The sequence below is a fragment of the Syngnathus scovelli genome, chromosome 11 (genome assembly GCF_024217435.2).
Source record: "Syngnathus scovelli strain Florida chromosome 11, RoL_Ssco_1.2, whole genome shotgun sequence".
Taxonomy (NCBI): Eukaryota; Metazoa; Chordata; class Actinopteri; order Syngnathiformes; family Syngnathidae; genus Syngnathus; species Syngnathus scovelli.
The window spans coordinates 11213476-11238836 of record NC_090857.1 but is presented as its reverse complement, the minus strand read 5'-3'; the positions used below and the strand labels follow the sequence as shown (position 1 = coordinate 11238836).

General features: G+C 41.8%; 1 protein-coding gene across 2 annotated transcripts in view; it reads right to left on the bottom strand.

Annotated features, from left to right (window-relative positions):
• Positions 1-1005: 1005 nt before the first annotated feature.
• The window catches only part of ppp1r16b (protein phosphatase 1, regulatory subunit 16B), a 39027-nt gene continuing 14671 nt past the window's right edge, over positions 1006-25361 (bottom strand). For both annotated transcript variants that reach the window (XM_049732710.2, XM_049732711.2), the window contains exons 3-11: positions 13538-13608; positions 6725-6870; positions 6541-6644; positions 5115-5239; positions 4425-4550; positions 4271-4346; positions 4070-4199; positions 3833-3983; positions 1006-3037 (exon numbers count right to left, since the gene is read on the bottom strand). In XM_049732710.2, the coding sequence (XP_049588667.1) occupies positions 2576-3037; positions 3833-3983; positions 4070-4199; positions 4271-4346; positions 4425-4550; positions 5115-5239; positions 6541-6644; positions 6725-6870; positions 13538-13608 (1391 nt within the window). In that variant the 3' untranslated portion in view covers positions 1006-2575. The remainder of the gene's footprint in view (positions 3038-3832; positions 3984-4069; positions 4200-4270; positions 4347-4424; positions 4551-5114; positions 5240-6540; positions 6645-6724; positions 6871-13537; positions 13609-25361) is intronic.

Genomic DNA, 25361 nt, shown 5'->3' with positions numbered 1-25361 from the left:
AGATATACTTGCGTTTGAAACTCTAACAAAGACTTCCTTTCTGTGTAGAATTTGCAATCCCCATGCAACTGTGGTGCCCTTTATACCAAGCATATCCCAAAGGGTGTTTATTTTTACTCAACCGCAAAGAGGATCAATATTTTTTTTCCCTGACCCTTTTTTGGGGGGTCAACTGATTTACTGTCTGTGTTAAAATGGCAACGGTCTGCCTCACCTTAGCTGTTTTGTCCCCACCTTGATGTTATGTCAACAAGATGTTCAATAGCTGCAGTAATTGAATACTGGGCATCCTTCATGGTTGCCATTCACATATCATTTGGACTTGTGAGAACCTTCCTCCTCTCATCCAGTTGGTGGTCAGGAGTCCAAACAACTCCTGGCACCGAACGCTTTCCGGTCTTGGCTTTACTGTCGCACTGGCACTGAGCCATGTGAGCCTTCAATGAGGAGGAGGAGGCTCTCGGAAGGACCTGGACTGCAGCCAGCTGGCCTTGCACTGCAGCAGCAAGGTCACGGCATGCAGAGGATGTGGTCCGCATGTTGTGTTTGCACTTGCGTTTGTCTCCGCGCCTCACTTTGCCGGCACACGTTCCAGAAAGAATACTTTGTTTACTCTGCAAACATCACTTAGTTCTGTCCAACCTGACATTCTAATTTGGACGATTACTGTTTGGGCGATTACTGTGTTTGTCTAACTCCTAATATGTTGCTTTTCATCATCCCATGAAAGTCTATTATATTGTACGAGACATTTTGTGCTCTGCAAAGACTATTAAAATTCACCATAATGTGCGTCAAGTGTATCCACGGCAACCAGACTAAAGGCTAGTAAATGTTGGACCTAATGAATAGGCAGGCGCTATGCTCTTCCATTGTTACAACCGCAACAAATATCCAGAGTTGCTGTCAGACTATTAATATGTCGCGAATATGCGAAAACGTTTTTAGCACGTTGTAATACTTGAAACATTACAAACAAGCAAAGCATACAGAGATGAGACGGTGAACAATTCCCAAAATATACAATTTATTCAAAATATGTGAATGTAGCCGTCAATCTAACATTTACATCAGTAGTTTTTTTTTTAAGTGGTATTCGTCCGTCCATATGTGGACCTTTGTTAATAATCACGTATATAACTACTGTATATTTTGTGATGGTATTGGTCGATTTATTCCACCGCAGCAGCTAGACGTTAGGTGACATGTAATATAGTAAAAACAGACTTTGTTCCTGACTTTTGAGCACAAAAAGAATATCACACACAAACACTGACACCTGAGTATACTTGGCAGGCAGATGACACGCAGGATTAGTTAAGTGTATTTTCCATTAGGACAGCAACATTGTATGGGAACAGACAGACGACAGTATTTACAAATTCATCTGTACAAATTGTTGGCACTGTACAAATGGGGGGGGGGCGCAAATTAATGTGGCTTTAAAGGAACCAATATTTATTTATGGAAGATTCTTTGGCACTGATGTGGAAACGAGGCAACATGTACAATATGAGTGACAAACACTGTACGGTAATTGTAATACAAACCTGTCAAATGCCCAATTCGATTTAATGCCTCTTTCTAGTTTGCATTCTTTTTGTTTTTCCACAGATGAAACTTTTTGCTTTCATATGAGGAAAAAGAAAAGTGCTTTGCTGGCTCTTCTCTGTATCGCACTCACTCTCCACACACCATCCGGAACAATAAATACACGGAACACATAAATAAAGAAATGTACAGTCAACACTCTTAAGTTATCTCAACGCCGATCAATACAAATATAGTTGGGCGGTAAACGTACAGTATACAAAGAGGGTCTTGTCAAAGTACACAATAACTCTTGAGGCGTTCCTTCCCTTGATGTTGAAAGCGCCGTTTGCTTTTTTTGATATGTACCACCTTGATCGAGTTGTGGGTGAGCTGGAGTGAAATGGTCATGTGACAGGTCTCTGACAAATCAAAATAGAATAGAAATAAATAAATACAATAGATGGAAGTCAACCAGCGTCATGGAACAGATCGACTTTGTTTGATTTTGAGGTTGCGCTTATTTTGGTTTCATTAGGGCTTTTTGCCTGGGTCCTTCAAACCTAAACTTACCTCAAAATTGTTTTCCAATTTGCTGCCAAATTTGAAGTGTACTAGACTAAACTAAATGTGAGTTTTCATTGTTGAATCTGGGTTGGAGCATGGTGGGATTTTTTTTCTTTTTGCCCAATTGCTTCAAACCTCGCAAATTACAAATAAAAGCTTCAGCCACTTGAAGCCTGTTTTTACTTGGCAACAAAATTTTGATAGGCATCTGAGCAAGTCTTACAAAATGCTGATCATCAAAAATCGGAACATTTTGCATGTCACGGAACAGCTTGACCTTGGAAATTCCACTTATGCCTTGAATTATTATCTTCAGCCATCCATCTTTGTTTTTCTTCCATGTGTCTAAATGTAACCCAAAGACTCAGTTTGTTGGCTCATGCTACAATTGCAGCCTCTTTTTTTGGGTGGCAACTTTTTGAGCTCCAGCTCCTCTGTGCAAACTCTTGCAGTTTCTTGGTCTCGCAAAACCATGTCGCTAAGACACGCAGCAGCAGGTCCGCGACTTGGGCTCCTCTTCGTCGACAGGCTGCCTAAATCTTAGCAGTGGTGGGTCGCCGCTGGCCGGCGTGTAGAATACGGCGCTGCCGTTAGACGACACCAGTGGCATGCGGGGGTCATCCGAGATGGATTTGGCATCGCTGAAGGAGTCAGAGGAACCGTTAACTAGGTGACCGTTAAATAGGGGGTGGTTCAACAGCTTAGCCGCCGCTCGCTGCTTCTTCAGCTCCGACAGAGTTTGAGGTCTTTCGCGAGATAACGTTTCATCCTGTCCGGTAGCGACTGTGCTCTTGTCCGTCGCTGACTTGCCGTTGGCTGGTGGCTGGGCGGGTACGCACACAGTTGTAGAGATGAGGCCGTTGTGCTTGCTGCTGCCATCTTTCAGGATGGTAGGTCGCTTGGTCTGATCGGACGACTCGGTTGCCTCAGCGGGCTTCACCTGGACATTGAGAATAATTCAGTACCTCAAAAAGCTAGTTTTGCTCAGCAATGTGAAATTATGTAGTGCTATTACAAGTAGACCCAACAATTTGGGGCTAACTAGTACCCGCTGGCACCATTTTTTTTTTTTCTGGGGATAACACAGTGACCAAATTTCTCATCTGCCTCACCGCTCTCCAGTCAGCGAGTAGCGAAATAAAAGAAAAAAAACTTTTTGTCATTAACTTTAAAGAGACGACCACAGTCTTCATCTCTGCTTGCAGCCAATCTCGTTGCAGCGGAACGTGCTCTGCTTAGAAGTTCCCTCAAAAAAAATATTTACTCGTTGACTTCAAAGTCGTGATAAACAGTCAAACATACTTCTAGCAGGGCATGCTTGCACCACGTTTGACTTTTATGCTTGAGTCAAGACTCGTCCTTTTTAATTGCCAATTATGTGTTCTAGAAATGAAAACCCGATTGGTCCGAATAGCAACGGAGCCCTAGACAGCGTTACCATTGTTTTTGAGCAGAGTTGCTTGTGTTTGTCTGACAGGGCCAAAGCGCAGTGACCTAACGGAGGTGAGCTGAAGGAGATTAGATTTAGCACATAGAGAGAGCGAGAGAACATTAGAAGCCTCAGAAAATCGAATGCACAGCTCATTAACGTCCTCCCTGCCACTAATAATAGACAGTGACACCCCTCCTCCCATCCCGTTTGTACTGTCCTCTTTAGACTGTGAGATAAGACATCTGGCTCTGTTGGCAATCACAAAGATTCTTTATGACAGATGCTAATTGGGCAATGACTCACATGAAGCACCTGGAAGATCTCCGGGTCAGGATCCTTCTCTTTGTCCTCCTTCTCCTCCTCCCTGCCTCCCCTCCACACAATGGCCTCCGTCTCGTACTCCTTTCGGCACAGGTTGTGTCTGTCAGACAAACTGGCTCGCCTCACCACCTTCCTGCAGATGAGGAAACCTCGGTGAGGACGAGGGATGATTTGCACGGGTCGCAGCGGTGCTGTCGGCCATCAGGTGTCAGCGCTCACCCACGACTGCCGGCGCTGGATGTCCGTCGGCACAGTGAAGTCTTGTGTTTGAGCTGAGACTTCATGATGATGTCATGCTTGTGCTTCAGGTCCAGCAGAATGGCTCTGAACTCCTCATCCTCGCACAAGTCTTCAAATGGAGGAGAAACGTTAGCGCGAGACGCTCAATAAATATTTGAGTGAGGTGTGACGCAGGTATACCGATCGGGGTCTCGTCGAGGAAGGTCTTGGCGTTGAGACTGGCTCCGTGTGACACCAGCAGCTCAGCCACGTGCATCTAAAAAGAGCAGGAGCGGTGTTTGATGTGGAACACTACGTTGAATTTCTTAGCTTTTACGCCGGGGTCTTATCTCACCTGACCCCAGCACGCGGCGGCGTGGAGCGGCTGCCATCCGTCCGAGTCTCTCAAGTCCATGCGAGCTCCGGCCTCCAGCAGCAGCTCGGAGGCCTGCATGTAGCCGTTGGCGGCTGCAATGTGCATCTGTAGAGGCACACATTGTAGCTTATTCAATTCTGAAATTTTCCATAATTTGTTGAAGTAGGTTTTTTTTTGGGGGGGGGGGGATTTGTTGAAATCCATTTGACCTATTCCACTCCCAGATCAACTTTGTAGATCAAGCAGACTATACAGGAAGCAAAGTTTTCCAGGAACACACAAAAAAAAGCTTTTCTCTTGAAAACAAAAGATTAGTCTTACATAACTTTTGATGATTTCCGCATGTGCTCTTCTCTAAGCTTTTGCCAAACATTCCGGCACGCTCTGTTTTCTTTTATCTCGCCGGATGAAGATTAATCAAAGGATGCAAAATGCAGGAGGATAAATCTTTTAGATTAACAAGGGGGCGACTAAAACCATGTCATGTTCTTGTACACTAATACGAGTCATCGGAAATATTTTTATGTATGAGCTGAATAATTAATCAAAATCAAATGGACATAGTAGAATGCAATGCTCAAATCACAAATGCTGAAATTGGGGGAGGTGCTTAATTTTGATGGGTCGGTAGTTTTTGTCTAACCACCATATGCCACTCCGTTATCGTACCAGTGTGGCTCCCTGCGAGTCCTGCCGGTTGACTTCGTCGCCGAGCCTGACTAGTTCCTGGATATCTCCCAGCATCCTCCTTTCTGTAGACGCCCGGGTCTCGTTGATCATCTCCTGGGTGATGCCTGGCGATCGAACACACACAGACAAACAGAGCTAATTGCCGTACTATTGATTTTCCCTTCTGAGCTTTCGTCAAAAGCGCGACACGCTAGCAGTTTCGCAAAATCCATTCCACACTTGAAGCTGTCTGGGATTTGACAAGAGGTCTGTGCAAAATGATGAATATTGTACAGAGCTCTTGTAAGCAAATTGAATTCAAATCCAACATCTTGACAGCAACAACTTTAAATGGAGAAGTCCTCGCGACAGCGCTGCTTCCATACTCAAAATCCTCAAAAATAAGAAAGGGCTCAATATCACACCATTCTTTCATCGTTATTCTTCGCAGAGGAAAATTGCCTCGCTGTCTGGATGAAGATAGTGCTTCCATTAAAAAAAAAAAAAAAAAAAACAACTGAGGATGTACGGTAAATGTGAGAGCAACACCATACATCTTCCACATCTAGATGATGTATTCTGGGAAATGGAAAAACAAAAGGTTGTTGTTCCACTAAGATTGTCATTCATAATAAATGCAACATTTGCATGAATGAATGAGGAATGCCTATTTTACATGTGGTCTTGAAATAATATCCCAGATTTTTTTTCTTTTTTTAGCTAATTTTAATCAATTTATTTTTCCCCTTTACTAATAGAACTCAATGATATTAAAAACATTTTTGTGACATCGCAATACGGAATTAATAGATGTTTATATGATAAGCCTTTTGTATCAGCGTCACTTTGACATCATTCTCACTAAGATGCAGTCTCGATAGTGGAAACATTTGAGTTTCATTGATTTTATTATACGATTACATTATTTATGTGAATACTCTCGTTGTTTAATCAGGAGCGAGGCAACAACACCCATTCAATATAAATTCCATGTTTTAAATTATTGCCAAATCATCTTGTCTCTTATTTGAATCTGAGTAAACTGATGTCCTCAGATAAGTGTCTGCCTTCCATCAAGTGAAGTGTGCACGCACGTGTGTGTGTGTGTGTGTGTGTATTTTAATTTATTTAGTAAGACAGAGGGTAGCCTGTCTGCTCGCCACTGCGACATCTCTGGAGGTCTTGCTACTTTTGGCAACGTGACTGGAGTAATTAGCATAGCTGCACTCCCCTGCTTGATGTTTCTATTGTCATTCTTCTCACCTACTGTAGCGCTATCTGCAGGCAGCAAAAGAGTCGGCTTGAGAAGCTCCCTTTTGTTCCGAATATATATTTTATGTCACACGCTTAACTAATCCCATAGTAGTTTTCGTTTAACTAAACTCCCAGACTCAAAACTTCATTTGAGGGAAATGTTTGAGGGCACCTCGGTTGGCCATGGCCGTCTCAATAATGTCCAGTGTTGGGTCGTCTTCACAAAGGTCGTAGGGCATGTTCCCATCAGAGTTGACCGCCAGCAGATCAGCACCACTGTGGGAGAAAATGACCGTCCAAATGATTAAGAACTGTTACGCGATGTGGAGCTTTGTGCCAAGTGGATGTCATCTCACTGTGCAATGAGTATCTTGACCAGGCCTGCGTGGCCACAGGTAGCGGCGGCATGCAGCGGCGTCCACAGCTCATTGTCCTGGGCGTTGACGCCGGCACCACGGTCCAGTAGGATTTTTACCATCTCCTCGTAGTTGTCTATGCAGCACTGTGTGGAGAAGAGTCGGGTTACAAATGGTTTTTCAAAATGATGTCTGGTTCTTGTCAATATTATATTGCAAATCTATGGTTTAATTGATGGATAGATAGAATGAATGCTAGAGATTTTTTTTTTGATTTCCTTTCATGAATGGAAGTGCTTCCATTTTTTTTTTTTTAAAGCTAAGAAGTCATCAAACATGTAAACAATAACGAGTGCAGACAAAGCTGTAAAAGCCATTATTACATACACATCTAGTCAGCACTCAAGTGACAATTTGTCCTGTTAGCATGGCTGTGATTATAACTCTGGAATGCTTATTCTCAGTAAAATTGTAGCAGCAGTCGTCTCCAACAGAGCTAATTGATACTTGGCAGTGAGCTTTTATGCACTTTGAGAAAAGGTTTTTTTTGCACATCTGTGCGTCAAGCTCCCATGATGCCAGTAAAGTGACACTCCGTAGATGGCATATTAAAGCAGATATGCCATAAAAGTTAGGCTTGGCTCCCAGAAACAGCTGCACGTTTATCACCTTCCTTTTAGGGGATCTCTAAAGAGTACAAGTTTTTCCTCCGTCAGACTTTTCACTGACAATCACACAAACATTGTTGTTAGATGTATAAACTTACAAACACACATGCCAGTCGAGTCATTAACGCCCCCACTAAAAATGTTCACAATTGCCAATATTGATTGTTGAAATGAATAAAAATACAGTACCACAGAAACTGCTCGAGTGAAAAATTAGGTACACAAATGGCGATTCGTAAATCAGCTATAATGATTCATAACACAAAGCCGAGAAAGAGATGTTTGTGACCTCTGGAGATTTGTGGCCTCAGCCAACAAGGCTGTGCAGATAAGAAGACTTTGGTGTGTGCGTGTGTGGAAGCATCATTAGACAAGACATGAGAGGAAATGAAATTACTGCACAGATCGCAGGAAGAACAGATAAGAGGTGAAAATGAGGCCCACAAAACAAAAATAACAATCGACTGGGAACAGGAGTAACACAAACAATAATTTATATTATCAATGACTGTTGAGGTCTGCAACAACACAAAAGTAGAAATAGCAATGTGGAGGTTTTAGTGAGTGTGATCGACTTCCTGTGTTAGTCCAAATACTAAACGACCGATCATACTGAGACATGCCACGTGGAAACAACACCAGTACGGCGCTTTTAAAAAGACAGCGCAGATTATCTCACATCTCCAGCTTCCAGCCGCCCTCGGTAGTGGCAGATGCCTTAAATGCAAACCTACACACTAATTTACAGCCAAGCTAATCCGCTTAGCCTCTTGAATAAACCCACGTACAGTACTTCACGCACCTGCTAGCCGCCTGCTAAGCTAATCTTTTGCTCCACATTTGACTCAACTAAGGCCCTGGCCCTTAGCGACCACCACTGTGTACTTTTTAATCAAATCCTCGGGCTGTGACAAATGGCCTAGTTTGCGCATGGAAAAACCGTCTGACTGGGATTCTTCAGTGAGTTAAGGAGAGTATGCTCGCATTGGTCTAGTAAGCGAGGCTGCAATTAAAGTGTGGAAGCGGGAGAAGTTTGAGTCAAACTGAGTGAGGAGTGGAAAAGGGTGTCAGAAGGGACAGTCGATTGCGATTTGTGGACCGCGTGAACCACTGTTGCGTGTCATTCTTCTCATTTTACGACACACCCGCGAGAATGAACGGAATGACAAATGGTGCTGGTGCAGAGGCCGGCTCGTCTTATAGTTTGGGATCTATCTGTAGATTATGCTGAGTCGGAATTTAACCTTTTGAGAGGGCACTCATTGAAATTCTAAGGTACTGGCAACCAGTCCAGGTTGTATTCCGCTTCTGTTGAAAAATGCATGGATGGGTAAATACTTGATTATTTATATTTGTTTTTATTTTTTAAAGTAACGAGTGGCCAGACTCAGAAGACTAATTTGCCCACCCAGTTAGCAAAGGTGATTTCCTGGCCCTAAAATTTATGAAGCACAACATAAAATCTGCTGAATAAACTATAGAGGCGCATGGAAATGTCATCCGGATTCTCCCCACGGTTAAATAAAACATCATTGGTGACCATTAAAGCAGTCAACGCTACACTCCTCATACATGTTTAAACAGCGAAATCATTGAAGTAAATCTTAGGTAATGACACTCCAGCAGGCAACACAGTGTGCATTTAACAGCATCATCAATTTATCTGTTTAACTTATTCTATTCATTCCAGTTGACTTAAAAAAAAAACAGGCATGTGAACCACTACACTACGAGGCCTTCCCTAAATCTTTTGTGGCCAAACAATTTGAGAACGAGCCATTTGGATTTTTGCTGGATTGTGATCTAACTGCAGCTTTCATCTGCTATGACTTAGCCATGAGGCGAGGCATAAGGAAAAAAAAAAAATGCTATTTTTAATTGACAGACAACCAGGAAGCACTATCACGTCAGTAACTTTAACAGGTAGTGCCAATGAGGCTGATGTCAAAGGTCGGCTAGCAGGTTAATGGTTATGGTTATGCTGGAGGGATGAGAATACATCACGGGCTTGTCATTGAACATCAGTACTATATGTGTATGTGTGGCCACGAAAGCTGTATATTGGTGTTGAAGTCCTATCAGCGAGGTAAGGGCATGGCTGAGATGGATGTGACATCTCATTTAAGCGAGATCACCGCCACTCCATTCCCCACGGTGCGTGCGTGTCTGTACGTGTCCGTGGGTACGTGTGCATCTTATCTTGGATTCCATCTGACCATGACAAAACAAAGAGCTCATACGTTTTTATATAGACTTACATCTAATGGTCAGTTTAATACTGAAAGCCCTCACTGTGTGCGTGTGCGTGAAAGTATTCTGTGCCTTTTCAATCACTGCCAAAGTGAACTCGTCTTGAAGAAAAATGTGCGGACTGATCGATCCAAATAGACAATGATAGTGCCCGCGTGCACAGACGCACACACACCACATTTATTTAATGCCTAAAGGTTAATGTGATGGTTTTTTGTTTTTTTTCTTGCTCATCTCGCAGGAAAATAAAAAACACCAAGCATGCCGGAGGTTGCTTCGCATTTCGTCTCATTGCCTGTCAGTGGGCGCGGGATTATTCATGTGGAGTGCCCGAGAGGGAAAACACATGTGCTAGAGGAGGCAAAAATAAATAAAAATGACAGCCGGAAGGCCTGAGTAGAGATCAACAAAAAGAAAGTGATGAAAAAACAACAATCTTACATTTTACATCCATACATTTTGGTTTTTATACACTACCTACATTTATACACCTTACGCTCACTGGTTATAAAATTGCGTGTACATTAAAAAGTCACTTTTCCAGGAGTTCAGCTCACATTTCCATTGTGACTCAAATACTAAAGATTTTGTTTTTATGGGGATGTTCATTTTTGACTGGAGTAGAGCTAAAGCATTGCTCTCGTCTCCTTTTCATGTTCATCTAGGTGAAGATGAGCTTGTTGATATTCTCAGACATGAAAGGCAGCCGTTATCTCCCATCCACCCCTGCGTGGATACGTCTGGATGCATTTGCCTTCCAGCACCCCCTCGTTCCATCCGTGCTTTCTGCTGCCTCGTATGAATCGGCATGAAAAGGCTGCCTCTTCTCTGTCGTGCCGCCCGTCGACAGCACCCTAAGTGTCTTGCCGCATTCGAAGTACTGCAGCGAAAGTGTGCCACACGCTGTGCACTGTTGCACTCAAGATAACTCAAACTCCAGAACATGGCGGTGTTTCTTCAGGTGTGCCAGTCAAGCAGCCCAATTGGCATTCTTGTATTATAAAGTCGATTGTAATTATCACACTTAAGGACAATTAGTCGCTGATGACTGTAAACAGACTTGGGGTGATTTGACATTAAATGAGGCGATACTTTAGCGAAGCAATCGGGAAGGTATATTAGCGACATTTTAGCACCAGTAATGGCGCCATTAACAAGGAAAAACAGCTGCTAGCCTTTCAATTTCCTTTTCTAACACAACTATGTTGAAATCATTTTCTCTGAATGAAATAACATCTTCCATATCTATTTCATTCCGTGTCGTGCCTTCAAGTCAAAATGGGACTTGACTTCCTTCTGTTTCATCGTCAACATCCACGCTTTGTCCTTTTGATATGATGAAGTCAGTCTTATCATATTTGTTGCATTCATTCAAGTGGATATAAAATGAATTTGTTTGGTTGAGAATAGAAGTTGGCCATCAGCTAATCCGATTTCCAACAACTACCGTATTTTCCGGACTGTAAGGTGCACCTTATAGTTTGGTGCGCCTTATATATGGACCAAATTCCTAAATTTAAACTGGCCCGAAGCATTGTGTCATGAAATCAATCATAAGTGGCCCGCTGAAGACTATGAATCATGAATCAAAAAGACTATGGATCATTATTTTGTGATTATAAAGCAATTTGTTGCGTCTGAAGTTGAAATAAAAAAGATAAAATGGAGAATGATTTGATTTGGCTTAAAAATCTGACATGATGCATTAATGGTGCGCTTTATAGTCCGGTGCGCCTTATATAAGGACAACGTTTTAAAATGGGCCATTCATTGAAGATGCGCCTTATAGTCCAGAAAATATGGTACTGTACATTTAGGGTAATGGTTACCGTAATTTCCGGACTATACGCCAAAATTCCCTGCGGCTTATAGTCAGGTGCGGCTTATATAGGATTTTTTTTGTGATGACTTGATCACTTTTATACACTCGTAAAAAGGCTGTGGACCACTGTTGTGCAGTATCTTGAAGAAAAAAAACAACAAAAATACTATTTTGAAACACTACTATGACTCCTGCTTATTCTGGCTGTCTTGCTTGTGACTATTATGAGCTTTAGTAGGAATGCACGCTAGGTGACCTGCGTCAAAGGGCTCTAAACCAGGGGTGTCAAACTCATTTCTTTCGCAGGCCGCATTGTAGTCATAGCTTCTTTCGGAAGACCATTATGACTGTCAACCCAAATAAATGTATGAGCACCTCATATTATATACAGTAAAAGCTACAAAACAAACTGACAAATAAGTCGTTTTCAAATCAGACGAGTAAAAACTGGTCAAATATTTAAAAAAATAAATATTAAAAGTGAAGACAATTTGCAATTCTAGTAATAACACACGAATTTGATGCACAATTTATCTTCTCGGGCCACATAGAATGATGTGGCGGGCCGTATCTGGCCCCCGGGCCTTGGGTTTGACACCTGTGCTCTAAACCCTTTCTCTTACTCTGCCATGTGACTCAGAGATTACACAAAGCAGTGGCGCTGTTTGGACCATCTGCATTGTATTAAAACCCAATCAATCAGCATTTAAATTCAATTCTTCTGACATTTTGCTCACCAAAAACAAGTTGTAATGAATGTGAACTTTTAATGCATTTTATTCAGAAGGTTACTTTTAACCCCTCCGGCCTCCAGGGGGCGCTCTAGCAGGAAGCAAGAGCGAGACAGGCAAAGAAGAGATAATGCGCCGAAGAAGACGTGCTAGTTTGTGTTTACAACATTTCGCGCATCACGCAGAACGCCATCAAGACGGACATTACTGAAAGGAAGCTTTTATACACAAACCGTCATTATGGGGGACAAAAGAAATGCATATGATGCCGCTTTTAAGTTATACGTGTCGCTCGCTAGTTTAATGTAATTTAGCGCTTCGTGCATGAATAAGATTAGCATGAACAGACCCTCTTCACACTCGAAGAAATGCATAAAACCGACGACGAAAGAGAGAGTGAGAAAGTGTGAGGCGAAGGATATCTAACGCTATTACAATCGGACACTGAGGAAGACTTCGATGGTTTCAGTGCACAGGAGGAAGATGAAGACGATGAAGCTCTTTATTTTACTTTTACTAGTATGTTTTTTTTAACCAGCCCGGTTAGTGCTGTGCTACCGTATTGCTGCTGTGTTACCGCCGCGTCTCAGTGACTTTTACCGGTATGTTTTATTTAATCAAACCCTAGTGCTGTGTTACTTCCGTGTTGCTGCGGGATTACTGCCGCGTCACAGGCAGTGTTTGGAAAGAAATGTTAAGGTATGTTATTAAAACTTTAAAAAAGCTTTCTGTGTCCAGTCTTTCTTTGTTAATAACTCGCGTGCACACTTCCGTGTTGCTGCGGTACTACTGCTGCGTCACAGGCAATGTTTAGAAAGACATGTTAAAGTACGTTATTCAAACTTTAAAAAGGCTTTCTGTGTACTGTCTTTCTTTGTAAAAAACACGTGTGCACGTGCGGCTTATAGTCCGGTGCGGCTTATGTAAGAAAAAATATCCCCGAATTTTAGCTGGTGCGGCTTATAGTCCGGTGCGGCTTATAGTACGGAAATTACGGTAATTGTATTTTTAATAATTTGTTTTAATTTCCTATTAAGATGATTCATCTAAATATGTCTAAGTGAAACCAATCTGCAGCACAAAAAAGTTTGGGAAAAAGGTGGGAAAAAAAATCAATGACAACCTTGATTAATCGACTTGACTTTCATCCAGTTATAAGAGGACCAGAAAACATTAGGGACCAAAAAAGATTCAAATAGTGCAGCTATAGTGTTTGACATGCCTTTACAATTATTCAGACAGAAAATGGTTTCCCCTTGTCTTTTAGCATCAAGAAGCACATAGGACGCCACTAATGAGGCTTGCTATAAGCACTTTTAAAGAGACATTTTGTGCCTCGCACCTGATGAAGTGCTGTGAGGCCGTCTTCGTTGCAGAGGTCTGGGCTCACGTTGTTCTTCAGCAGGTAGCGCACTGGTGGAAAACAGACAAAGGAAGTGATTAATGAGAGCCAACGACTTGGAAATATTGCTATTAAGATTTTTCCTTCGATTGGCTTGGATTAATGCGCTCGCGTTTGCAAATTTAAGCTTTGCGCTTGTACACTGATGGAATACAAAATGTGGTGGCTTTAGAATTAGAAATCATGTTTTGATTGTTTTTGTTTAATTTGCCCCAAAATATACAAACATAGAGCGAAATGAGACACTTGTTACAACCATGATGTGCAGAAGTGCAAGAAAAAAAATGCAACAAAATCTCAAGATCCATCCTGATCCTTTTGTCCCCTGATGCTGCTTCTCTCATTCCATTAGTCAATCACACTTGTGGGAACTTCAATCTCTCATATTAACGGTCCTGTCAGAATGTTACCTAATTGACCTTGGGGAAATATGAATGGCATTGTCAACGAGGGCGGGGCTATTCGTTACGAGTGGGGGTTGGGTGATGTAATGACACGTAGGATTACAGCGTTTGCCGGTCTAGTGGCCAAAACAGATAAAGCCTTCGCAAATACGCACACACACACACAAAATAAATCAGCAATGTGAACTTAGGTAAACCTCTGAGCAGGATGTGATGCTTATTGACATCCTGTTGCTGATGCCATCTGTCTATAGCCCCCCCCCCTCCCAAACAAAAAAACCAACTGTCCAAAGAATGAGAGATTTGAGGTTATGATTATTGCCTGTCACTCTTGACCTAATATAGCCTTTCCTCACAAACGTTGTTCAAGCATTGCACTTAATCGTAACGTGGGGTGTCCAGGCTGGTTTGCTATTACAGACCACTTCAATAGGTCATCAATGGTTGCCATGACAATGACTCCATATTTCACGTTAGTACTGTCAAAACCACTTCCAAACATTTTGTAACTGCTTTTTATTCTAGTTGAGGTATTATGCCAGACATATTCTTGAACTTTTAGATAATGTCGTGTGCATTCATAAAGGAAGAAAATGTTCTCCCGGGTTAGAAGTGACTTTAGCTTTATGCACAGTGTAAAAATAGATGACTTTGCTCGAGGATGCATTTACTTTAAAAGGAGCTGGCTTTTTTTTTTTTGCTACAAGTGCTGTAGTATGTTTCAAACAGCTCATAAAAAAAACTCACATTTTTTGCACAACGTCCTCCGCAAACAGATATATTGACCCTTTTTAAAAATGTTTACTTTTTACCATTTTAAAACTTTTTTTAAGTTGCATGCGAAGTTTATGTAGAAAATCTAGTACTCCAATATTACTTTCATTTCAGATTTGTTCTGCTTCACACCTTTCTACTAGGTGTGTAATGTCACTGAACTGTTCTGCTTGGTAGTCAGCTGCATTGAAGCCGGCGTGACAGAGTCTGTCTATCATGTCTAAGTCTGCCATAAATATGGCCAAGGACGAGGTTATCTGTCCCATACACACACTAACACACACAACACTGATCTGTATTATTTGAAAGGAGCCTGGAGCTTGCGTTCAAAACATTGCAACAAATAAAGAGAAGCTCTCGTTAATTACCAGTGACAACCAAGATGTAACATTCAGAGCAAGACTAAATCATTGCAGTGAGATGGAAAATAGCACAGAATGCTACTTGGACAGCGTTCATGATTCAGAACGTCAGATGGGGAACAAAATAGCCTCGTTAGAATAAAAATCACAGGACTTTTAATCTTCTAGCAGTGAGGCTAAATTGGGCTTATAAATGAGACTTTCAAACAGAAAGTGAGGGCTCGAGATGGCACAGTAGCTTGAGAATAATAAAGGCAAAGATCATTTTAAACCTGATACAATACACAAAGCACACAAGTGGGTTTAGTCATAACCCTGCCACTAATGCAACTACATGCCCATCTGGTGGTGAATAGAAACTAAATGAGTTTAGTTACATTAGTGACATTCTGCTCAGCTTTCCAATAATACACAAAGAACATAAATGTCATGGACAGTGCCGCCATGCCGTCACGCACATCTGGTAGCAAATAAAGAACACAAGGGGCATTCTTTTTATTCCTACTATAAGTCTAGCACAAAACCGTGCAACTGGCGCTTGGGTGGAGTTTTCTTTCTTTTGGTATTTTGCTAGACTTTACACAGGGGGGCGTTGGCGCCATTGTGCGCTGTTGTGGGATGGATCATTGCAAAGTCCATCATTCACATTAAATTCAAGGCGGTCAGAGCGCACGCATACTTAACATTTTAGAAACAGAAATAGACTCGCTGGGGTCCGTGCATAACATTGGCAAGTAAACGGCAAGATCTCTCCTTGCCAATATTACAATACACAAAGACAACATACGTAAGTAAAAGTCTCAAAATCCATTGAAGACAGGGCGACACGGTACTTCTCCTAAGACTCATTTATTTACAAGCCATGAAAAAGTCTGTTTTCTATAATATGTCAGTGTATCGGAAGTAAGTGACTTCAGTCGGTGCCACAATCCCTTGAGAATGACTAAACACGCAAAACACATCTTTAAAAAGCAATCCATTAGCTGGGAGAGTCACCATGACGATTATCTGCCGTCGCAAGCAATCAGTGCACATATCTGGCACATGACTTCCTGGGCGGGCTCTGTGAATTCCAAGCGGCGGGGGAGCTGGACAAGATGCTTCCCAAAAGATAAAAAGATATGTCAACAAACAAGGGCACAGGAAAGGGAGCACACCCTTCCTTCCTGTTATCTCAACGGGGGCATGCCATCAATACTGCTAATGTTAGCGATAGGACCGTCCCAAGTGGACCAGGAGATACGGAGTTCAAAGGCAATAACGCCGGCGCCGCTGCGGACCCCCGAGTCATAACACTTATTAAAACGCTTCATCGCTGTTGTGTACTTTCAGTGGATTTCAAACATCTACACACTCCTGTTCAAATGCCAGGCTTTAAAAAAATATATATACGTATAATCCTGAGATGAATCCGTTTAAAAAAAAAATCCTCCATTAATGAGGTCGATTATCCATACAATTAATTGGGAACAAAAAATTACTTTTGAGAAATTAAACAAAAAATAATAATGTGGTTGCACAAGTGTGCACACCCTCTTATAACTGGCATGGGGTGGCTGTGTTCAGAATTAACTAATTAGATTCAAACTAAATGGCAGTCACCAAAAAACCACCAGAATTCTAAATATGCCATTTTATGATAATATTACCCTCGAACTCATGATTTGTATTTCCATTATTTTCTCTGGTGAAGTGTCTCGAAATCCAAACTGTTGATCTTTATTAACTTGCGATAAAATTTCATTTTTTGTTGTTGTTGTTGAGAACCTCCCCTTTTCCAGGCAATCTCTTTGGGGTTCAACTTGAGGTTACTTAACATGAAGCAATACAGGAACAGTTTGTTGGTGAGATGAGAGTGGAAGATCTTTTATTGCATGGATGAATGTGGAGTCACAGTGTGGCTCTCGAGGGCTCGCAATGAGAATCAGGCCAACTTATGGTCGGCTAACATGCGTATTACGAGAGGCGAGTCCAAGAATCGACGATTTTTATGCAGCGGCTCTTTTTGCTATATTGAAGCGGTAAATCTTTGTTTTGCGGCAATAACACCTGCCACGGTGTCTGCTTCTATCACATGCTCTTAAACGATGCTGTTGAGATACGCTTGATATGCTTTATGTGATATGACTAAAATGCCACTGTGGTTTATAATCCTTCTGCGCGAGCGACAAGCTGTAAAAATCCAAGACAGTATTTTTACTGCTTACTTGTATATTTTTAAAATAGGTCTGACAATGATGGCGAGTGTTGTCTATCCATCTCTTTTCAATGGTGTTTTCCGGCATTATGCGAGAGAAGAGGGTCTAACCTTGGATCGGTAAGAAAATGATGACGCATCTATTCATCCATTTTCTATACCATTTGTCCTCATTTGTTTAGCCTGTTCCATCTAAAATAAATGTTAGCAAAATGCAGGGTCCCACCGTCACAGTCACACATCTGGACAATTTAGAATCGCAGCCAGACAAAATTGCTTTATAGACTGCGAGAATATCGCGAGTTACGCAATGTGACCAATAAAGACGAGTGAGCCTAACCCAGCCAATATATATTCTGTGCTCAATACATACGTAGCTCCAAAACTCCACTTAATTTAACTCATTTAAAGATGAGGCAGAGACATCATTCTGATTGATTCTGTTACAACCCCCCCCCCCGACAATGCCAGAGGAGCTCATGCGAATGTGTTCCTCGCGGCTAGGTCCAATATACTTCCTCAGCTTTCCGCCACACAAAAAGTAGGCCACATCCATAAGTAGCATGGAAATGACATTGGTTTTATAGGACGTTTGGAGAGAAGAGCGGAAATATAATTAGCTTCCACCAGGCGTTATAATTATCCTGATGACCTATTGAGGGACATTAATTGTACGCTACGCCGCCGCAGGACACAACAATGTACGGGGTCGCCATGAAATAGAATAAACATAACACGCACTGCTGCGCACGATTGCTTCACTCTATAATGCTGATGGTGTCATTACTGGGCAAATCCTTCAGGCAATGTTGCAGATGCCGGCAATTCTCTTGACGTTATGATTGATTTTTGTGTACAATCTCTATTATCTTTTGTTCAACATATTGAGACTGAGCCGATGAACTGTTTTGACAGGAATAATTGAATTTGGACAGTTCTGGGTAAATGTTTTTTTTCTCAGAATGACTCAAAAGGAATCACAAATAGATCATTTAAATTAGTGATGGACTCTTTTCAACCAGCACACTCATTTGGTGCTGCTTTGTCCTCAAGCCAAGAAGACGCGGTCGACGTCGCGCTCTAAACGTCACTGCGGAGCGGTAAAATCGACAAGTCAACGAATCGTTGAACGCTTACTTTATATGTCATAATAAACAGTGCTGTATTTTTTATCGTGTACATTCCCTATGGCTCCCAGATGCTTAAAACAAATGGCTCCTTGTTTATCACAGCACAACAATAGAGTTCCAACATTGTCTTACTGTTTTACTCTCACAAGGCCTACTGGCACGACACGGTCCAAGTCTGGTCCAGTCTGGCGTTTGATCTATGTGCGGTAAAGAGAGTGAAAAGTAGTGCTAAATAAAGTTTGGGGGAGAGACAAATGTTTGTTTTGTTTCTCTCCCTCTCCAGCTGTGCGCTATAAAGATGGCTGACACCCTCTGATTACTGGAAGGAACCAAAAGTTCAGCCGGCAGGGAGTCAAACTAAACTGGGAGAGTCCCATCTCGACACTACATATGTGAGGTAAACATCACTCAAATTGACTGGATAGTTTTATCATCACACTTGGCAAATTTTAAAAAGAGGTTTCAATTGCTTTGTGTGCTTCTTGTGTTGAACATAACTACTCTGTGTCCACTAATGAGGCATTCTGGTTTGGTTTAGTTTTGGTTTGGTGAGGCCTAATCCTCGGAGGATAATCCAAAATCCTATTTCGGGATTATGGGCAGGGAGGAGGGTCTTTTCATTGACTATTATGAGGAGGTGTGGGAGGGGGGGCAAGATTTTCTCATTTAAAAGATCTTATTGGTGTATTTTGTCACGCTAAAAAAAAAAGCACTGTTGTGAGCCTGACATCCCCCACCCCACTGCCCTGATTGATGCCAAAATTTGAGACCCTGAATCAGTCTGATTATCCTCAAGCCCGAGGCCAATATAGCAACCATGATGCTGCAAAATGAGACCTGCCGCTGAGTAGCTTGAGGCCACGGTGACCTCAGTTACCATGGATGTAGGAAGAGGGAGACGAAAGGGACCTGTTGGAACTACCAGTGCAAATCGTAGCCTGATTTTCAATCATTGTAAATTACTGCAGCATCACTAAGTGGCTGTCATATTATTCACTGAGTGTGAATACGAAAAGCATCCACTTGGGATTTTATTGCCTAAATCTAAAAGTCTGTATGGCACTAACGCTACGGGGTCCTAGTTTGGTAGACTGGCACCATTCTGGCAGACCAAGGGCATTTTCTATTACATTCCTCCTGGCAGACCTGCTAATTCGGTGAAACAAAATTTTAGACTACCTAACAGCAGGTCAAAACGGTGGCGCAGTTGGTGTAACGTGATTTTGGTGTGTTTGATCAAGACGCAGACAGATTTTGTGGAAACCATCATGTCATTTCCTTCATAATATGACAACAGCTTAGGAAAATTCCTATCATGTTTGTGGGTGAAAGGCGACAGTCTATAATTGCCTCACGTCACATGCACAACCGACTAAATCATCCGCAAGGATTGATCTTGCGGTTTACTTGTATAAACACACTTTGTCATGTCAGCTACATTATGCCCATTTCTACCTGTGGAAAAAGTCTAGGAAATTACCTAAAGCAAGAAAACTCGACCCATGTGTACAGTTAAACTGCATTTTGCACTAGACTTGCGCTGGATGTGATAATAGGCCCCCTGACTCTATTTTCATTTGATGTTGTCATTGATTGCAGTTAATGGACAATCTACACGCAACGTAGCTCAGTCTGACTCTACCATCATCGTCCATCTTTTTTGCTATTCATTTTGCTATTAGCCTTTCTCCATGACAACCATTGTGTACACGATGATCATTATAAAAAATGTCTCGATACAATTTTATTACCAAAGGCTTAATGTCCTTTGCTTTGCTGTAGCTTGTGTTTCTGTTTATGGCCCACTTTGCTGAAAGGTCGGAGTTGTCATTTTGACTGGGAAATGAAGGGAAATGTCAGACACTCAAAAACAGTTTTTGCTTAATCATGCTCGCAAACAACATCTTGGCTCAGTGATAAGGTTGATTCTATGAGAGTGCAGTCAAATGAAGGAAATGAACACGAGTGCTGTAAAAGCAAAGGACACAATGACGGAAGGGATCAGTGAACCGCTGGAGTATAATAAACAGCCTATCACTGATGTGTCACATTTACACAGGCCAGTCATTTGCTAAATGATGCGACTGAATAAGTAAAAACGTCAATCCGGTCTCAGTAATCCTAAATGATGTTTCATGAGCAGAATGAGTCAGTTGCCCGAGCCGAGCCACATAGACTCGCTGTGCCATTAACTGAGCGGCAAATCCCTGCTGGAGTCTTTACCCCAATTTTAATTTACGGAGACAAAGCATGAGGGGAAGGGGGTGGTAAAGAAAATAGTTGAACTGGTCTTGAGGCTGTCCTGAGACGCCATTAAAAAAAAAAAAATGAAGCTAATCACAGAGGGCTGGTAGGAAACGATGAAGGCACAATCTGAAAATACAGCCGTGTTAGTGTTGAGGCCGACAGAGCGTAATTAAAATATAGGTGCTCGATTCCGCGCCAGTTTGCAGGTTAAGACTGGTACTCAGACCACGACAAGCCTCACACAATGCGATAGATGTCAAATGCGGAAGGATACATCTTATCTCCAAGTCTTAGTGGCGGCGTGGCTTCAAGCACCGAATGACACTTGAGTAATCAACTGTCGCATTGTCAATGACACAGGATAGCAAGCTGCCTGCACATTTTCCATCATTAGTACGATGATTTCATGAATATGGTCAGTGAGAAAGGAACCATTATGCACTTCACAATTTAAAACTTTCCAAATGTGATTGGGTTAAATAATTTTAAAACAGTTTTCCACTTTTAATGTGACCTATGACCTGTACATATACATTAAAAAATAAAAAAAAAGCTCAATTGACTCAAGTGGATGACTTATTAGAGCACAACTATTTTTAAAGGGATGGCCACCACTATTAGTATATTTAATACCGAAGCATTTCCTGACAACTCAGCTTGTAAAAAAGTACCACCCTAGCTGCTATAACAATATGACTGCGAGTCAAAACTGAGCATTGTTATCTTTGTGGAGGCAGGACTTTTCATACAGCTCGTGTATTACATCTGGTTAGATAGCGCACACGGAACTATTGTTGCGTCTCGTCTCTGTGTAAGACGACTGATAGGCTCATTGTTATGACAGGAACACGAGTACAATGCAAAATACAAAATGCATCAGTTTCTGCTTTGACCCTGAGAATCAAATTGTACATTTGAAGACAAAACACACCACACACATACCAATCATTTCAGACATATTTGAGCATTTTTCCTCATTTTACGTTCAAAGACAGCAAAAAATGTATTGTCTTGTCAATTATCAAATTGTGATCCTGAGCAATTATTGCGTGATGTCCAAACCGAGGTGTGATGCAAGGTCACTGTAGTGTACTGCCGTGTGCATCTTACAAGACAGTTCAAAGGTGAAATGGGCTTAGTAAACAGGTTCCTGATTGTCATGATCACTACTCAGCTGAGCAGGGAGGAGAAGAAAATTGCTATACTACAAAAAAGAGGCACTATTTTTGACTATATTGCACGCTAATAAACAATATGGCCGCTCACCCACTTTGATGGTAGCCATCTTCACTGCGCTATAAATTCCTGCTCTTTTTACGAGAACCGAAAAAAAAATCAAAATGGATAACAAGCTTCTCTTTTCTCTTTGGTTTCGATCCAATTCCATTAGAAATGTGTTAGGCAGCAGCAGCTGCAGGGGTCTTTTTGTAGAGCCACTACTAATGTATAGTTTGCCCCCACTCCCGCTTCTAATTATGGTAACAAGGTGTTAGAAGTGCGCCTCGACATCACAGCAACAGTAATTCACAAATAGTCTATAAGCTCTGGTCAATGAGTTCTGCTCAATTAGCTGATCAATTGTGCATGTTTTGCTCTATTGTTCCTGCGTGCAGCTGTTCTGGATGAGTTGTAGGCATGATAATTAATAGCGCATTCTGTCTATCAATAATAGTTCTGCCTCAGTGGTAATCAAAACGGAACATTATCTATTGCAATTGGATGTCATTAGGGCATTTGTCGTACTGAAAATAACTTAGGGTGGCGCTACTGGTGACATCAATTAGAGTCCCGGATTTTATTTTATTTTTTTTAGTTGCTGAATTATGTTTGTCTTTTATAGTGTGAGAGGTAACATCACCGAACACCCATCGCTTCGAACAATCACAAATGTGCTGCTTATCAGAAGCTATCATTGCTAGCTAGTGCTAATCTGTTTTATCTGCTGTAAATTGGACAAATTGTAATAACAGTCTGTGAAATTAAGTAATTAAGTCAAACTTCTCTCATGCTTCTCCTTTAAAATTGGTCATTTAGTTATACAATATAACAAGAATGGGTTTAATTCGGTTAGTTGAGAGAATTCAGAGAGATATTTTCGAATCCCACCAAGAATCAAATTAAAAAATATCACTGAATTGATTCATTGATCTTGATTTTTACCCCTAATGTCACGTTGTCTTCACATTGCCTTAAAGTATTCTCATGCACAGTGATGTGTTCTAATTACATCACATTACGCCTCGCTCCAGTGCCGCTCGCATGCGCCCATATGCTCGGCAGCAAAGCCGCTTCGCTCCAGTGAGACCGAAGGCACCAGAAGAAGACAAAAAGCTCCTGAGAGAGCTCATTTGCACACAAATAACCGAGCAAGACTTCTTCTTCCACATGAGGCCGCCTGGCTCGTTGCTGGAGCCCAAAATCTACTCGCTCCTCCTGCGTGATCTTTATGCTAATGACATGGTAGGAAGAAGGGAGAAAGTAGGCAGTGAAACCAAAAGCAAATGTGAATGTCTAAAAATGGACTGTGGATTTTAGGTTGAGGCTCCCCCGACATGGAGTTGGATGTTATAATTGCCAGTGGTATGTGAGTTGTAATTAGCGTGTTGTCAGTGGTGAAAGCACGCCGGTGAAAACTGCAATAGGCTACGCTGCTATTCGTAACAATCTAGTCAAAACAATCCCTTTTCAAACTATGTGTTGGCATAACAACCAGACACCTGGGGATGTGCCTCATTGCTTAAACACAGTTGTGTGTCTTTGTAACCTTGTGAATCTCCAGATTGACAATTCACTTATGTTGAAATGTATTCAAATGGAAAAACAAATAGGCAAACTAATTCTTATGTTCTTATGGCAAACTAGTTAGTTGGCTGCCATTTGTAATCTTTTGACAGCACATGTCGATACTTTTATAAATTGAAGCCCCTACGTTGTAATAAATAATACAATTCCCATTACGCTACCCCATCATTACTGGCGGAGACTTTTTTGTTTTCTCATGTTGGATTTGCAGATTGTCCCGGTGTACAATTTCCCAGCCCTTGAGTTGTTAGAATGTGTGTCAAGTCAGGATGCATCCTCTCCACAAGCTCGTACCACCGTTCTAAAGCAGCCTCTTTAGTGCCATTCTGTACCGCCAGCAGGCTCATCCATAATGGAGACACTATTATGGGAGCCTCCTTGGGCTGGATTTACACTGTAGATCTGAATACTCCATTCCAATGTAGTGAATATTGCATATCCAATTTTCTTGACTGTCTATTTACTGTATATCACTGTTTACATTTATTACCTAATGCTTTAAATCCGGGTAACCTTGGCCACTAGCCGTCGTTGGCTTTCCTTATTGAACGCTACGTGCGCCACCAATGTGCCGTACTTACAACCCATCTGTCTATGAAATAGGCTAGCCATTTTTTCAAACTCGCTGATCTGTACTTTTTACTCTGTACTACGCTGAAGTGTATTTTGTGGACGCCAAGCTCGCACCACATGGGTTCCTCCATCTGCCCGTTAACGCCGCCATCACACCAATCGGAATTGTGCCACGTAGGAAGCAAAGACAAAAACATCTGTCGTGGAGGCGTTAATGCGACACACAGAAAACTGAATTCCGTCCGGGGTTCAGAGACAACCAAGGGGGCAAGAGTCGAGGTTGTCGACCTCCCGGAAATATCCAGAAGAGTGTCCAGCTGCCACCCAGGTCGCATGCTGTGTTTTTCTTTCATCTCACCCGCACATGTTCGCCTTCATTACGCGACGGCTGATAGCAAACAGATCAATGGGGCCGCGGCAAGTTCACGAGTGCAAAGCAGATGACAAACCCGAGAAATATTCTGTTGGATGTCTGATGTATTTAGGCCAGGTTATTTTTAATGCTAATGTCCTTATTGTGTAGAGCCTAACAAATGTATCACAGCAAAAAAAATGCAGCATCATGAAGTGCTTTGATGAAGACACTTTCAAATTCCAGATGTGCCGTTTTGAACGGGAACACAGAATTACAAAGTATAATTTAGGTTCAAATTCCACCCCAAAAACTGAACACAAAAACACCGTATGTCTCCTTTAAAGTAGAAGTTTAAAGCTGTTTGGTTGTTAATCTTCGTTCCAAATATATAAAAGGGTTGCATTACATTTGAAAAAGTTCACACTTATTCACCTGAGATAAACGAGGCGGCTTTAGCGGAACTGATTATTTCTACGAGAATATTTCTTCCTCAGACTTTAAAGACAGCTTGCTCAAATAAAGGATGTGCACCGACTCCATTCGTCTCACTTCAGCCCACTGTATGTTCAAGTGAATTTCAATGAGAAATCGCATCTCAAAGACAGCTGCGCGCTATCGTTCGATAGTCGAGTCATGTTTTTTTATTTAATTTTTTTTATTTTATTTTTTTTATTTGTCCCCTCGCGCACAACACTTACTGTATCATCTCCAAAAGAGGAGGGCAGGCTGGTCGCGCCAATCCGTAAAGAAATTTTAATTAAAAGACTGGCAGAGTTTGTGCTCGGTGTGACAACTCCATTATTCCCGCGGTGATAAAACATTGGCCTAGTCGAACAAATTCAGCTCATTAACTGGCAGCTCAAGTCGGCGTGATCAGATAGAAGTGGTATTTTCTGAGAGGTGACACCAAATGTGGAGGG